The 17,778-nt window shown below is 35.9% G+C and overlaps 1 protein-coding gene across 4 annotated transcripts in view; it reads right to left on the minus strand.

Moving 5' to 3' along the window:
- The window catches only part of AKT3 (AKT serine/threonine kinase 3), a 308,341-nt gene that overhangs the window by 126,685 nt on the left and 163,878 nt on the right, over positions 1-17,778 (minus strand). For all 4 annotated transcript variants that reach the window (XM_045453168.1, XM_045453166.1, XM_045453167.1 and 1 more), the window contains one exon: positions 3,357-3,501. In XM_045453168.1, coding sequence (XP_045309124.1) covers positions 3,357-3,501 — 145 coding nt within the window. The remainder of the gene's footprint in view (positions 1-3,356; positions 3,502-17,778) is intronic.

The following is a 17,778-nucleotide window of genomic DNA, read 5'->3' on the forward strand; positions in this document are numbered from 1 at the left end:
CGCTCTGTCTCTAAATAAATATACTTAAAAAAAAAAAACTGAGCAGAACTTTGACTCTCATTTGGCCTTTTATGCTGTGCCCCTTCACATATCTGACAGGGTCTAGGGAATGGCCACTTGGCAGACCCAGAGTAGGCACTTCTGAGTCCTCCAATCAAATTCTTTTGAAAGACCATCTTTTCGTTTAAACACAGAACCACCAATAAATCTGATTATGAGGCCCTCTGCTTCTTTCCCACCACCCAGTATCTTTCCCTAAGGGACTCTTCACCTCAGGTGGCAAGTTTTGGGCAATGCTCTGCCACTAAGAGAAGTGACCATCTGTCTGCTTGAGACAAGAGAAAATAGTTGCGACAATTCTCAGCAGAGCTACCACAATTAGTAGCTAGTCTCTTCATCCTGTCACTTGTTTTTCAAAAAGTGAACGACGAAGAAAACGGACATGGTAAACTATGAGAAAGGTGTTCTTATTTCAGAATATCTGTGTTTACAGTTTGAAATGAAAAATCATCTGAACTTCTACCATTCTTTTTATGATACCGGAGCCACGTAAAGGATGTAGTTTTAGGGAACTAGGGAAGTGACAGTACTATTTAATCCTTTTTAACCAAATTGTTAGAAACATCACAGAATAGTGGTGCACAGGTTCTATCTTTTTTTACACTCTTTGTTACTTAAAACAGTTTCATACTATTTCATTTAAGATGAAATTAAATAAAAAAGAACAATGGAAATCAGATATAGGTCAAATAAGTCAATGGATCCCCCCATTTTCAAAATACTTTTGACTGTATCAATTTTGAATTTTGGAGACCCAGTTTCAGTGAGAGTTTGCTTAGAGAATCTGCTTTAAAAACCTTACTTTCGGGGCACCTGGGTGGCTCAGTCGGTTAAGCTTCCAACTTCAGCTCAGGTCACAGTTCGTGGGTTTGAGCCCCACGATGGGCTCTGTGCTGACAGGTCCGAGCCTGAAGCCTGCTTTGGAGTCTGTCTCCCTCTCTCTCTCTCTCTCTCTCTCTGCCCCTCCCCAGTTTGCATTCTCTCTCTCTCAAAAATAAATACACATTGAAAAAAAATTTTAAACCTCACTTTCTACCACTATTTTGTAATTTTAAAATTCTACTGATTTTCCCAAGAGTTCGCCGTATAAAATGAAATTAACTAATACTGAAACACTGAGTAAGTGCAACAGCTTGACATAATATTTTGAGAAACTGACTACAATTGTAAGGGAGAATATCTAATTTTGTTCTCTAATATAATTTGGTCATGTAATGAGTATAAATAATTATAGTGATTATAAAGGCTCAAGATATATCAATCAATAAGTTGCACACTGAAGTTATACAGTGTAGAATTGGAAGTCCTTACATGCTTGAAAAAGATATTTAATTTACCTCAATGTCAGATGAATCACTGTAAAATGGGGGTAATAATGGTACCTACCTCATACGATATTTGTGAGGATTAAATGAGATAACACATATAAAAGTACTTCTGAGAGCATGGCACAAAATAAACTTCTAATAAACATTTACAAGTGATAATTAGTGAAGGTGATGAATTCTAAGATAATCTGCATTTGTAATGGCAAAATGAGAAAACTGCATTGTGCTTTTATGATGATTTATAAACAGCCTTAACAGAAAAAAAAATCTCCATACTTTTCCATTTTTACATCTTTGAAAACATTTGTCTCTCTTCATTCAAAGTTCTTTGGTAAGTTTCCATATTCATTTCCAAATTCTCTCATCCATCAGTAACAGTATTTCTCCTTAGGGTGTTATAAACTCCCCACTTTCAACCAGGAACTGCCCCAACAGCAGCTTTTTAGTAACATGGGTTGTTAAGCAGAGTTTTAGCAATTCTACAGACTTAGAGTATAGCTAGTTATCATCTGGGGTAGTTTATAATTCAAAGGATGAGATTAACTGGGATCTGATTTTAAATTTATGAGCACAGTCAAATTTTACATTCATCGCATACATGTGCACATAGATGTGCAGAAGCAGCTTTCTTATCTCTGAGTAGGTGAGGAAAACTACATTGTGGGGTTTTTTTGTTTTTGTTTTTTGCAATGACTGAAGAACCAGGTAGGCGTTAAGTTGATAAAAGAAAAGAGGGATTCACTTCAACTAACAAACAGAGTATAAGTCTTCAATGAAGACACCACTTTTGGCTAAGATCAAGCATAGAATATTACTGTAATTAGAACAGAAATTTCAGGGGCACCTGGTGCCTCAGTGGGTTAAGTTTCTGACTCTTGATTTTGGCTCAGGTCATCTTCTCACAGTCCCGTGTTGGGCTCTGCACTGACAGCGTGGAGCCTGCATGGGAATCTCTCTCTCCTTCTATCTCTGCCCCTCTCCTGCTTGCACTCTCTCAAAATCAATACAATAAACTTAAAAAAAAAAACAAACAGAAATTTCAGAAAAGGAGAGAATAATTAATGAGCCATAGGTTGTGACAGTGTAACTTCATCAAGTTCACACGTGTAGCAGGTGGGAAAAGGAGGATTTGAACTCAAGCAGTCTAACGCCAAAAGAGTTCTTCATCATTATGCTAATAGCAAATTACATGGGTAATTACATTAAAAATTAGTGTTCTCCTACATCAAGATGAAATTTACAATTTATTATAACAAATATATTCTAACACAATAAATGGCACGTTCATTTACTTTGAACACTGAGACCTTTAGATTAATCCTCAAATACCATTTTCACACAAGGAAGTTGCTTTTCAATTTTCTGTAGCAATGAAAAACATAATTTATAATGTCCATCAATCTCTAAATTGGCATTTATTAATCTGGAGCACTCAGGAAAGGAAAGTCTGTTTCCCTCACTGGCTCAGGAGCAGCCATTAAAATAAAAACTATTATTTCCAAGACTATTTGCATTCCCGCTGATACTCATAAGTCTGGGGCTTCAGGTAGGAAGCACACTACAACCATTTCTGCTTCTGCTCTCAGAGCGTACAAAATAAATACCACATGGAACAGGACCCAATCATTAGGGAAAACATTATTCCCAAGTTCTAAAATGGTATTAAAAACAATAAGAGGAAAATGCAAATTATAAACCAGCATGATGGCACTTCAGTCAACAACGACCTGAGAAGCCCTATCAGCAGTCAGTGCGAAGTGCTGAACCACGAAAATGACGTTTAAATTACTTGGTTTTAAACAATGACAGGTATTTCAGATTTACCTGGATAAACACCACCCTCACTCATATAGTTGTATAACTTAAGATTACTGGCCAACACTTTTTGCAAATGGCAATTTTTAGTGTGTTTCCTTCCATACGCGTAAGTGCCGTGCCTGAGTAGGGGAATAAAATACTGTTTTCTACCTTTCTTTTATGATGGGTTGTGGAAGCGTCCATCTCTTCCTCCCCTATGTTATCAATTTGTGAAGTTGGACTACAATTCATTCTCTCCTCTTCTTGTCTCTGAAGTCTGTCTGCTACAGCCTGAATAGCTTCTGTCCACTCTTCCCTATAAAAACAAGTACAATTTCCCATTAATAAAGAAGGGTAAATGAATCAAATATGTCCCTTTTGTAAAATATGACATTAACACAAATAAAGTCTACTCCAGGATAATACCCCCACATACACATAAACATATCTTCTCACCCTTACTCAAAGGTGAAATTAATCCCCAAAGCATTTAACATTATAGACCTTAGAGTTGGTTGTAGGAGCATTTAAATGTATATTTTCAAAAAAAGGAAAGAACTATAAGAAAATTCAGTTAAAATTCCTTAAAAGTACAATTAAATTTTATTGCCTATAAACATCTTTCCATAAGGTAAATTGACCCCCAAAAGCTTGCTGCACCTTGAAAAACTTTTTTGTCTAGCTATTGTTTAGCTCATCATTGAAATAGTCAAGATCTTTACCGTCGTCCAATATAAGTTCTAAGAAAAGGTTTTCAAAGCCAAAGCCTTCAACTGTTTCCAAATCACAGAGAAGTTTTTTTTTTTAAAAAATAGCCATAGTTCATAGGTAAGACAGTAAGTCTCAGGAGCTCTAATTGACAGCTGTGTTATCAGATCAAGAATCATGTCTTTCCATATAAGTTTTTAAAGCAGGGTGTCAGTTTCTTAAAACAAAGTCTATGAGAATTTTGAGTCAAACTGTCTTAAATCTATGGATTAATTCTGGGGAAATTACTATCTCAAAAAATTAAATTTTCCAATCCATAAGCATGGTGTATTTCTACGTTTATTTAGCTCTTTAATTTCCCAATGCAATCTGTGACCTTCTGTGAAGAGGTCTTGCATATTTTAAATTGAATTCCTTCCAAAGTACTCTATTTTTAAAAATATATTAGTTTTCATTGAAATATATTTGACATACGGTATTATATTAGTTTTAGCTGTACAACATAGCTATTCAACACTTAACATGCAATATGAAATGCTCACCACGTAAGTGTAATTACCATCTGTCACCACACAAAGTTATTGCAGTACTACTGGTTATATCTGCTATGCCTTATTTTACACCCCCGTGACTTATTTTATAACTGGAAGTTTGCATTTCTTAAACCCCTTCACCTATTTTGCCCATTATCCCATACCTTTCCCTTCTGGCAACCACCAGTTTGTTTTCTGTACTTATGAGTCTGTTTGTGGTTTTATATGTTCATTTGTTTGGTTTTTAGAATCCACATGTAAGTGAAAGTACATGGTATTTGTCTTTCTCTGACTTATTTCACTTAGCATAATACCCTCTATGTTCATTCATGTCACAAATGGCAAGATTTCATTCATTTTTATGGATGAAGAGAAATATATAACATCTTCTTTATCCATTCATCTATGGACGGACACTTAAGATTGCTTCCATACCTTGGTTATTGTAAATGCTGCACAAACACTGGGAGATGTATTCAATCTTATTGAATTAGTGTTTTCATTTTCTTTGGGCAAATACCCAGAAGAATTACTGCATCATATGGTATTTCTATTTTTAATTTTTATAGGAACCTTCATACTATTTTCCATAGTGACTGCGCCACGTTACATTCCCACCAACAGTGCATGAGTGTTCCCTTTTCTCCACATCTTCACCAACACCTGATATTTCTTCTGATACTAACCATCTGACAGGTTATATCTCATTGAGGTGATATCTCATTGTGGTTTTAATTTGCATTTCCCTGATGATGAGTGATATTTAGCATCATTTCATGTGTCTGTTGGCCATTTGTATGTCTTCTTTGGAAAAATGTCTATTTAAGCCCTTTGCCCATTTTTTATTGCCCCAAATTATTCGGTTTTTTTTTGGCTTTGAGATGTGTGAGTTCTTTATATATCTTGGATATTAACCCTTTATCAGATACCTCATTTGTAAATATCCTCTCTGATCCAGTAGGTCACCTTTTCATTTTGTTATTTCCTTTACAAAAGCATGTTAGTTTGATGCAGTTATAATTGTTTATTTTTGATTATGTTGCCCTTGCCTAAGAAAACAGATTAAAAAAAATACTGCTAGAACTACTATCCAAAAGTTTACTACTTATGTTTTCTTTTAAGGGCTTTATAATTTCAGGTCTTATATTTAGATATTTATTCCAGTTTATTTTTGCATATGATGTAAAAAAAAAAAAAAGTGGTCCAGTTTCATTTTTTTGCATGTAGCTTTCCAGTTTTCCCAGCACCATTTACTGAAGAAACTGTCTTTCCCCACTGTATACTCTAGCATATTTTGTCATAGATAAAATGACAGAATAAGTGTGGGTTTATTTCTGGGCCGTCTGTTCTATTCCATTGATCAATGTGTCTATTTTGTTGCCACTCCCAAACTGTTTTCCTTATCATAGCTTTCTAGTATAACTTGAAATACAATTTTGTGATACCTCTAGCTTTGTCCTTCTTTCTCAAGAATGCTTTGGCTATTCTGGGTCTTTTGTATTGCCATACAAATTTCAGCATTACTGTTTCAGTTCTGTGAAAAGATTATCTGTAGATTGCTTTGGGTAGTATAAACATTTTAATAATATTAATTCTTCCAATCCATGAACATGGCATATCTTTCTAATTATTCGTGTCACCTTCAACTTCTTTCATCAGTGTCTTACAGTTTTCACAGTGCAGGTTTTCACCTCCTAGGTTAAAGTTATTCTTTTTGAATTAATTGTAAATGGGATTCTTTTAAAATTTATTAATTTTTGAGCAACAGAGACAGAGTATGAGCGGGGGGTGGGGGGGGGAAGAGTGAGAGGGAGACACAGAATCCAAAGCAGGCTCCAGGCTCTGAGCTGTCAGCACAGAGCCCGATGTGGGGCTTGAACTCATGAACCATGAGATCATGACCTGAGCCAAAGTCGGACACTTAACTGACTGAGCCACCCAGGCACCTCAAATGGGATTACTTTCTCTTTTTGATAGTTTCTTATAAGTGCATAAAAATGCAAGAGATTTCTGTGTATTAATTTTGTATCTTGCAACTTTACTGAATTCATTTATTAGTTCTTATAGTTTTCTTGGTAGAGTTTTAGGGTTTTCTATATATATAATATCATTCACCTACAAACAATGAGTTTTACTTCTTCCTTGCCAATTTAGATGCCTTTTTCCCCTCCTTGTCTTACTACTGGAGCTAACACTTCCAGCATAATGTTGATTAAAAGTTGTGAGACCGGACATCCTGGTCTTGCTCCTGATGTTAAAGTAAACGCTTTCAAATTTTCACCATCAAGTATGATGTTAGCTGTGGGTTTGTCATATATAGACTTTAATATGTTGAGGTACAATCCCTCTATGCCCACTTTGTTGAGTGTGAATGGAGTTGTATTTTATCAAATGTTTTTTTCTGCATCTATGGAGATGATCAGAAGATTTTTATCCTGCATTTTGTTAAGGTGCTGTATCACACTGACTGATCTGTGGATACAAAATCATCCTTGAACCCCTGGAATAAATCCTACTTGACCACAGGGAATGATCCTTTTAATGTATTTTGAATGTGGCGTGCTAAAACTTTGTGACAATTTTGTGTTTATGTTCATCAGAGATATTGGCCTATAATTTTCTTTTTGTCGTGTATTTGTCTGGTTTTGGAAATCACAGTATTGTGGCCTCATAGAATGAATTTGTAAGCAATCTTACTCTTCATTTGTTTGGAATAGTTTGAAAAGAACAGGTATTAACTCTTCTTTAAATGTTTGATAGAATTTACCTGTGAAGCCATCTGGTCCTGGACTTCTGCTTGTTGGGAGTTTCTTGATTACTGATTCAATTCTATTACTACTAATTAGTCTGTTAAGATTTTCTACTCTTCCTGTGTCAGTCTTGGAAGAGTCTCTGTTTCTAGGAATTTATCCATTTCTTCTAGGCTGCCCAATTTGTTGGCACATAATTTTTCATAGTAGTTGTTTTTAATTCTATTTCTGTGCTGGTGGCTGTGACTTCTGTTTCATTTCTGATTTTATTTGAGTCCGGTCTTTCTTTTTTTTTTTTTTCCTTTTTAAAGTCTGACTAAAGGTTTATCAATTTTGCTTTGATTTTCAACAAACCAGCTCTTAGTTTCACTGAATCTTTTCTATTGTTTTTTAAGTCCCTATTTTATTTATTTCCACCCTGGTATTTATTATTTCCTTCCCTCTATTAACATTGGGCTTTGTTGGTTCTTCTTTTTCTAGTTCCTTTAGGAGTAAGGTTAGATTGCTTATTTGAGATTTTTCTTGTTTCTGGTTGTTGTTGTTTTTAGGGAGGCCTGTATCATTGTAAACTTGCTCTTATAACTGCCTTTGCTGGACAGCAAAACTTTTGAATTGCTGTGTTTCATTTTCATCTACTTTATTTCCTCTGTGATTTCTTCAAAGACCCATTGGTTGTTCAGTAGCATGTTGTTTAGACTCCACATGTTTCTGGGTTTTTTCCAGCTTTTTTCTTATAATTGATTTCAATCTTAAATGTATTAAAACTTGTTTTGTGGCTTAATATGTGATCTGTCCTGGAGAATGTTCCATGTGCACTTGAAAAGGATGTGTCTTCTGTTGTTTTTGGATGGAATGTTCTGTATATATGTTAGGTCCATCTGGTCTAATGTGCCATTCAAGCCACTGTTTCCTTCCTTATTGATTTTTTTTTTTTTTCTGGGTAATTTATCCACTGATGCAAGTTGGGTGTCAAAATAACCTCCTATTATTATATTCCTGTCAATTTCTCCATTTATGTCTGTTAATTTGCTTAATATATTCAGATGCTTCTATGTTGGGTGCATAGAAATTTACAACTATTATATCCTCTTGTTGGATTGATCCTTTTATCATTATGTAATGCCCATCTATGCCTCTTGTTAAAGTCTTTGTTTTAGCCTATTTTGTCTGATAGGAGTATTGTTACCTACCCCAGCTTTTTTTTTCCCACTTCCATTTGCAAAGCATACATTTTTCCAGCCCTTCACTTTCAGTCTGTAAATGTCTTAAGGTCTGAAGTGAGTCTTTTGTAGACATTTGGATGGGTCTTTTGTTTCTTCCCCATTCAGTCACCCTTTATCTTTTGACTGGAACATTGAGTCCGCTTACGTGAAAACTAATTATTGATAGGTATGTACTTATTGTCATCTGTTGACATATAACAACTAGCATATATAACCGTTTTCTGGTTGTTTTGAAGTTTTTCTTGGCTCCTTTCTTCTTCTTTTGCTCTCTTCCCTTATGATTTTATGGACTTCCTTTAGTGCTATGCTTGCATTCCTTTCTCTTTAGGTTTTGTGTATCTATTATAGGTTTCTGATTTGTGGTTCATATGAGGTTGATAATATAATAATACTTTGCAGTCTCCTTTAAGCTGATGTTCGATTAACTTTAACACATTCTAAAAGCACCACAGGTTTACTACAACTCTCCACATTTTATGTATTTGACTTCGTATCTTACATCTTTTATTTTGTGTATCCATTAATTATTGTAGATGTATCTGGTTTTACTACTTTCATCTCTTAATCTTCATGCTAACTTTATTTTTTTTTTTAATTTTTTACATTTATTCATTTTTGAGAGACAGAGACAGAGGGCAAGTGGGGCAGGGGCAGAGAGTGAGGGAGACACAGAATCTGAAGCAGACTCCAGGCTCTGAGCTGTCCGCACAGAGCCCAACGTGGGGCTCGAACTCACGGACTGTGAGATCATGACCTGAGCTGAAGTCGGACGCTTTACCGACTGAGCCACCCAGGTGCCCCAATACTAACTTTATATGTGATTGATCTACTACCTTTACCATGTTTGCTTTCACCAGTAAAATTTTCCTTTAATCATTTTCTTAGTTCTCATTATCATCTTTCTTTTCTTCTGAAAAAGTCCCTTTAACATTTCTTATAGGGCCAGTTCAGTTGTGATGAACTCTACTTTCATTTGCCTGGGAAACTCTTTATCTTTCCTTCCACTGTGAATGATAACCTTGCTGGGTATTCTTGGTTGTAGGTTTCTTTCTTTCATCACTTAGATTGTTATCATGCCACTCCCTTCTGGCCTGCAAAGTTTCTGCTGAAAAATCAGCTGACAGCCTTACGGCATTTCCTTTTTATATAGCTTGTTGCTTTTCTCTTTGCTGCTTTTTAAGGTTTATTTTTTTATATCTCACTTTTGACATTTTAATTGCTATGTGTCTTGGTGTGGATCTCTTTGGGTTTATCTTGTTCAGGACCCTCTGAGCTTCCTGGACTTGGCAGTCTGTTTCCTTCTCTAGGTTAGGGAAGTTTTCAACCATGACTTCTTCAAAGTAGTTCCCCTCCCCCCCTTTTTCTCTTTTTTCTTTTTTGAGAAGCCTATAATGCGAATGTTACTAAGTTTGATGTTGCCCCAGAGGTTCCTTACCTATGTTCATATTTTAAAAAAATTTTTATGTTTATTTATTTTTGAGAGAGAATGTGTGTGTGCGCAAGTGGGGGGAGGGGTAGAGAGAGAGAGAGACACAGAATATGAAACAGGTTCCAGTCTCCAAGCTGTCAGCACAGAGCTGGATGCAGGGCTCGAACTCATGAACCATGAGATCATGACCTGAGCCGAAGTCGGACGCTTAACCAACTGAGCCCCCAAGCGCCCCCCTACGTTCATGTTTTTAGATTCTTTTTACTTCTTGCTGTCCAGCTTGGGTGTCTTCCACAATGCTGTCTTTCAGAGTAGACTGAAATCAGACTGCTGCTGATTCCCTCTGAGGGATTCCTGCTGGGTGTGGAGGGGCAGGAGTGGCTTTGGAGGGGTACCTGACAGAGCAGGTCCACAGGGCAGGTGCTACAGTGCTAGCGAGGTAGAAAGAGAGGATCACAACTGGTGCCTGCCAGCATAGACCAACTATACTGAAAGAGGTCAGAAAAATGGCACCTACCAGTTCTTCCATTCCCAGAGAATATTCCTACAGATCCCTCAGCCTCCAGCAAAATGCTACAATTGGTCAATAAATCTCCTTCATGTATAGCCCAGAAGCTTTCAAACTACTGCCTCTGAACTGGGTCTCAGAGCAAGTGATACTGTGCACCCTTTAAGGACAGTGTCTGTTTATCTATAGTCCTCCAACTTTCCTGGAGTTAAGACCCATTAATTTTCAAAGCTCTTGAGTTAAGCCCCACTGATTTTCAACGCCAGAAGCTATGGACGCTTGCCTTCCCAGTGCAAATCCTCAGGGCTTGAGGTGTCCAATCTATGTCCTCCCAGAGGGCCTCAGCACCTTGATAGCCCTCCTGCTTGTGGGTCAGTGTGTCTGGGGTTTGGTTCCCAACTTTGTCTCCATAACTCCTACTCTTTTCTAGGTGGTTTTTAAAATATAGCTCTAGCCGTGAAGAGCTGCCCTGCTAGTCTTCAGGTTTTTCTCAAAGTGAGTTGTACTACACGTAACTGCAACACTGGTGTGTCTGTGAGAAGAGGTGTTCTCAGGATATCCCTACTCTGCCATTTTCTTTAAATGAAATCAGTTGAATTGTTTTCTTAGGATGCTTCTCTCTTTGGCAACATTCTTCACTTTCTTCAGACCTCTTGTGAGTTACCTAATCTTCATGCTATTGTGGAGGGTTTTTTTTTTTAAGTTTAATTTTCTAATTTTTCTTGGTAGCACTTACAAATAAAGTCGGTTTTTGTATGTTGACCTTGTACCCTGAAACCTTACTAAGTTGATGTATCAATTCTAATATCTTTTATTTTTCTGGATTTTTTATACATGTGAACATGTCTACAAATAAGGACAGTTTTACTTCTTCCTTTCCAATCTACTTGCCTTTTAGTTATTCTTCTTGCCTTATAATACTCTGTATCAGACCATCATTACAATGTTAAATAAAAGTGGTGAGAGAAGACATTCTTTTTTTTTTTTTAATGTTCATTCATTTTTGAGAGACAGAGACAGAACATGAGCGGAGGAGGAACAGAGAAAATGGGAGACACAGAATCTGAAGCAGGCTCCAGGCTCTGAGCTGTCAGCACAGAGCCTGACGTGGGGCTCGAACTCACTGACCACAAGGCAGGACCTGAGCTCAAGTCCAATGTTCAACCGACTGAGCCACCCAGGTGCCCCAAAAGAAGACATTCTTAATGTGTGCCTGATCTTAGAGAGAAAGCAATGAAGCTTTTACCTTTGAGTATTATATAAGCTTTTGATAGATAGATAAGGTTTTGATAGATAGCCTTAATGAGGTTGAGTAAGTTCCCTTCTATTCCTTGTCAGCTGAGTGTTTTGGTTATAAAAGGATATTGAATTTTGGCAAATACTTTTTCTATATCTGTTCAATGACCATGTAGTTTTTCTACTTTATCCTACTAATATAGTGAATTTAGTTGAATGCCTTCAGAAAATGCAACTGAGCTCTTGGATAAACTCTATTTGGCCACAATGTATTATTCTTTTTCTATATTTTTTGAATTTGACTTATCAAAAATTTGTTAAGAAATTTTGTGTTGATGTTCACAGGTACATTACAGTTCTACCTTCTTATGATGCCTTTGCCTGGTTTTTGAAATAAGGGTGACCTTACAAAATAAGTTGGAAAATGTTCCCTTCTCCACTATTTTCTGAAATAGATTGTGTAGGACTAATAATAAATATTTCTTTAAATGTTTGATAGAACTCACCAGGGAACCATCTGGACTTGGGAGTTTTCTTTGAGGTAAGGATTTTAAGTTATTACCTCAATTCTGTTCATGGATATTGGCTATTCAGGTTTTCTAATGTTTTCTTGGATTGATATTGGTAATTTGTGTCTTCCTTCTTTTTTTTTTTTTTAAGCAATTTTCCAAGATGTTTCTAATTCTTTGGTTTATTGATTTTTATTTTTGTTTTCTATTTCATTGATTTCTGACCTCTACTGTTTCCTCCTTGATGTTTATTTTGGGTTTATTTTTCTAGTTTCCTAAAAAGGAAGCTTAGGTTATTGGCTTAACTTTGTTCTTTCCAAATATAGGCATTTAATGGTTATAAATTTCCCTCTAAGCACTCACTTAGCTACATCCCACAAATTTGTATATGCTTTGCTTTCACAGTTTTTCATCTAAAAACAATTTTCTGGGGCTCCTGGGTGGCTCAATCGGTTTAGTGTCTGACTTTGGCTCAGGTCTTGATCTCACCATTCATGAATTCAAGCCCCGCATCAGGTTCTGTGTGACAGCTCAGAGTCTGGAGACTGCCTCAGATTCTGTGTCTCCCTTTCTCTTGGCTCCTCCCCTGCTTGCACTCTCTCTTTCTCTCTCTCTCTCTCAAAAATAAATAAACATAAAAAATAAAAAATAAATAAAACAAAACAAAAAGCCCCCACAAGTTTCTAATGGCTCCTATGAATTTTGTTTTTGACCCAATGATTTTTAAGAGGTATAATCCATTTTCAACTTAGCTACATCTCTTTTTTAAAGTTTATTTATTTTGACGGGGCACCTGGGTGGCTCAGTTGGCTGAGTGTCTGACTTCGGCTCAGGTCATGATCTCACAGCTCGTGAGTTCGAGCCCCATGTCAGGCTCTGTGCTGACAGCTCGGAGCCTGGAGCCTGCTTTGGATCCTGTGTCTCCCTCTCACTCTGCCCCTAAGCCACTCGCATTCTGGCTCTCTCTCAAAATAAATAAACTTAAAAAAATTTTTTTTAATGTTTATTTATTTTGAGAGAGAGGGAAAGCACACGTGCATTGGCAGAGAGAGAGGAAAAGAGAGAGAATCCCAAGCAGGCTCCACACCGTTAGCGCAAAGTCTGACATGGGGCTTGAACCTATCAACTGTGAGATCATGACCAGAGTTGAAATCAAGAATCAGATACTCAACTGACTGAATCACTCAGGTGCCCTTATTTTCAACGTAGCTCTTCTTTATACTTAAAGTTTATTTCTTATAGATAGTACAGAAGTGGTCCTCATATTTTTAATTCTGAAACTCTCTGCCTTTAACTACTGTGTTTAACCCACTGATATTTAATGCAATTATTTATATGATTACACGCAGTCTACCATTTTACTTTTTTTTACACTTCTCCTTTCTTTTTCCCCTGTTTTTGTTTCATTAAATTTTTTCACAATTCTATTTCAATTTTCCCGTTGGCTTTTCAGCCATTTTTTAAATATTATTTTTATATTAGCATTAACTTCACACGGTCAACCTACATAATATACTCTGGATTAATTTTTTATGATGCTATTTCTCCTCATACTAGCATTGTAGTCATCAGATGCTTGCTTTCCTTTTAGCAATTATTCTTGAAATTATAACATTCATCCTCAACTTAGCAAAATCTAATATAACATGTCCACACTACTAAGTCTTCTCAGAAAATGCAGTGACATCATAAGACATTAACCCCATTTTCCTCTCAACCTCAATTTGTATGTTTTTACTTCAGATTTTTTATTTTTTATACAATTAAACCACAAAATATCATTATTCATAAGATCAATATTCATTTGGTTTTATCAATTTATTTACCATTTTGTTTTTCATTCCTTTCTGTATCTCTTCTCCCATCCAGGATTATTTTTATTGTGTGTGAAGAATACCCTATTAGTATTTCCTTTTCTGCAAGTCTGCTGGTGAGAAATTCTATCAATTCTTGACTGAACTTACTAAAATATTTAATTGAAACATTTCCATCTTACTTTCATTCTTGGAACATATTTTTGCTCATTACCACTTATTTTCATTTAGCACTTTGAGAATATCATTCCATTATCTCCAATTATCATTCTATCCCATATATTCCAGGTCAAGTATTTCTACTTCTATCACCTTTTAGTCTAACTGATGCTCCTTTGAAGGCAAATTATCTTTTTTCTCTATCTGCTTTGAGGATTTTCTCATTGTCTTTGTTTTTAAAAGTCTAATGGGACTAAGTGGGTTTTCTCTGTATTTGTTCCTGCATGAACTTTATAGAACTTCTTCAATATGTGGTTTGGTATCTTTAGCCATTTTAGAAATTTTTCAGCAACTATCTCTTCAAATACTTTGTGCCCCATTCTTACTCTTTTTCGAGACTCTAATTATGTAAACGTTAATACCTTCTCACTGCATTCCTTTCATCTTACATTCCACTCTGACTTATTTTTATTCTCTATCCTTATCGCTTCATGTTTCATTCTGGATATTCTGTTATAACCTAGGTATGAGTTCCTAATTTTCCCTAATGTTAGGCCTAATCCACTGCTGAAACCATCTACCAGCACAAAGAATTTTAAATATCTTATTTTTCAATTTTAGAATTCCCATTTTATTCTTTTTCATAACTTCTAGCTCTCTGAATTTCCCCGCCTTAACTTTTATTTCCTTGAAAATACTAATACAGAGTTCTTTTAATTTCTGTCTGATAACTCCATTATCTAGAGTGCTTATGAATCTGATTCAGTTGTCTGTTTTGTCTCTGTGGCTTGTGAATCTTTGAATCCTTGTTTATTTTTTTAATGCATATTGAACAACGTACATTAAAATTGTAAATAGTTTAAGATTAGTTATATTTGCTTTTAACAGGCTCCTAGGAGACTAGCAAAAGTGGATCATGTTAACCAAATTTAAGACCTGAAATAATTTAAAGCTAGATTTCAGTCTTTAAAAGATAAGTTTAAATCCAGTTTATCCTTTCTTCTTAGTGCCAACCTAAAAGGTATTGATGTACCATGACCCCTCTTTGGTAGGCCCTGGATTCCAGAATGTGACTCCTAGATCTGACAGCTACTCCACATGTTAACAAATCAGACAGTTCTAGAATTGGCAGGGACCCCTAGTAAAACAGTGGGCTCATCTCTTTAGGTTTCACTCTTCCATAAAGTTTTGATCCCATAATTCTTCACAGCCAAATTGGCTCTTGTATGCCTTTTTTTGTTTGTTTTAAACCATTTTGTCCACCTTTTCTAGGAGTTCTTAGGTGGACTACTGACCTAAATTACCTTTTTCACCATAACTAAAATATATATGTATGCTCTGCAAAACAGTATTGGGTCCAAATATCACACTAATGAAAGAAAGCACGCAATCTTCTTATTACTAAGTAATGCCAGGAAATGTACTTAATTTGGGAAACAGAATGCAGACCCCAATGAAGCAAGTACACTTATCTTTTTAATTTAAAAGAATATACTACTTATATGAAAACTAATTTTCACAAGCTGATTATTTACTTAAAAATAAACATTTAATTAAAACATCTAATACATGTATGTGACTAAAGCCATGGTGTAATATTAACTTAGGGTCATGGGGAAACCTTGGCATTGTGAAGAAGTATAACAAAGCATTATAGGTAAAATGATAACAAGTATGCACTAAGAACAGTGGTGTTCTAAGGCAAACAACGTTAAGTTTTGAGTGGGGACAGAGGAGAGGAGTGATTTGTAAGCAGAGATGTACAAGATGAGCTGGTACAGAAAGAAACAAGCAAGGGAAGGTATTTCTGACACAGGGGCAAAAGAGCCAGGAAGAGTCACAGGCAATGTGAGAGTCCACTATGGAATCAGTAGTTGGGAAACTATAAGTATAGCTCACCACAGCTGAAACACGTGCGCACATAAATATGTGGGCATGAGTGCAATAGGGCCATCATGGTGATAAAGAAAGTGATTAGCTCTAAGAAAGGAAAATAGCCTGGGTCTGTAAAGTGGATGTTCCAGTATGACAAAATAAACTATATACGAAAAATCATATTTAACAGTAAGTAATTTGAAATGCATTCATTAAAACCAGAGAAAAAAATAAATGTATCTGCTATCATGAAGACTATTAAATACTGTTGAAAAACAAAATAACAGGGGCACCTGGGTGGCTCAGTTAGTTAAGCGTCCGACTTCGGCTCAGGTCATGACCTCACGGTTCATGAGTTCAAGCCTCGAGTCAGGCTCTGTGCTGACAGCTCGGAGCCTGGAGCCTGCTTCAAATTCTGTGTCTCCCTCTCTCTCTACCCCTCCCCCACTCATGCTCAGTCTCTTTCGGTCTCTCAGAAATGAATAAACATTAAAAAAAAAATTTTAATAAAATAAATAGAATAAAAACAAAAAAATAATTGTCCTATCAGAAAGGAAGAGACAAAATTACTATTTATCTGCAGATGCTATGCTTACAAAAACTAAGAACATTTTGGGGAAAAAAAAAATGGAATAATAATGGAAGTCTTGCTTTACTATATGTTTCCTTTTCCATGAAATGGTTTTTCTTAATTTTCTTACTTCTACTTATGGCCTTTTCTTTCCATTAGAAGTTAAAAATTTTATAGGGCTTATCTAATTAAAACCATGTGGTCTTAGTGCTGGAATAACAGAAATCAAAGGCCGGGGGGGGTGGGGGGAGAAAAAAACCTAAATATACAAATATTTATGTACATGTGCCATCCATAATGAGTGAGGACAGAATGGATTATTCAATGAAAAGAAATAGACAAAAGAACAGAGCTGAGACAGTGGTCTCATCCTTTGGAAAAAAAATAGATTCCAAACTTCCATCATTCAATTAAACAAATAGACTTTTTTTTTTTTTACATAGATTAGAGATACATATTTCATTTACAGCAAGGATAGATTTTAGACTGGCAGACAGAACACAGAAAATATATAGCTTTCCTAGTTCTCACTACATCTTTCTAAGTCTTCATTAACATTAAAGTCGTATAAAATCTCCAGACACCAGATTCTAGATGAATATAGAAAAACACACTCCAATGGTAAATCTAAATATGCTGTTTTTCATTTTTACTAAAACTGCCTTCTAGTCATAAATGCAAATAAAAACTGATTGTTCAGAAAAGTAGTGTGATATAATTGCAGGAACTATTTTGAAGTCTTAAGATATGGCATAAATCCAGCTTTGCAAAAACATAAATGGCAAAATTAATCATGCTTCAATGGGATGTTATAAATCCACTAAGAATCATATTTTCAAAGAATGTACAGTGACATGGGAAAAGTTCCATTCATTCAGCCAGTCAACAAATACTACGTTGGATCCTGGACTGTGTTATAAAGATAGAATATTGAGCAAGGAAGATACAATCCTTGCTAGTCAAGAATCTCATAGTCCAGTGAGAAAAGCAAACAGAGATTACAGTGGTGATACACCAGACATAAAAGCTGTAGGGAGATACCTAGTATATAGAAGGGGGGCCTGGCTCATCTACAAGACTCAGAGGTTTTGTAGAAAATGTGATTATTTTAAGCTCAGATCTGGCAGATAAATAGGTATTAGCCCAGCCATGGTTATGAGCGGAAGCATAAGCAAACTGAGGACTTAGCATCTAGAAATGCCCAAGGAAGACAGGGTAGACAGGGGAAAAAAGACATCCCAAATTGTATGTATACTCAAGACCTAAATACATCTGCAC

Source organism: Leopardus geoffroyi, chromosome C3 (genome assembly GCF_018350155.1).
Source record: "Leopardus geoffroyi isolate Oge1 chromosome C3, O.geoffroyi_Oge1_pat1.0, whole genome shotgun sequence".
Taxonomy (NCBI): Eukaryota; Metazoa; Chordata; class Mammalia; order Carnivora; family Felidae; genus Leopardus; species Leopardus geoffroyi.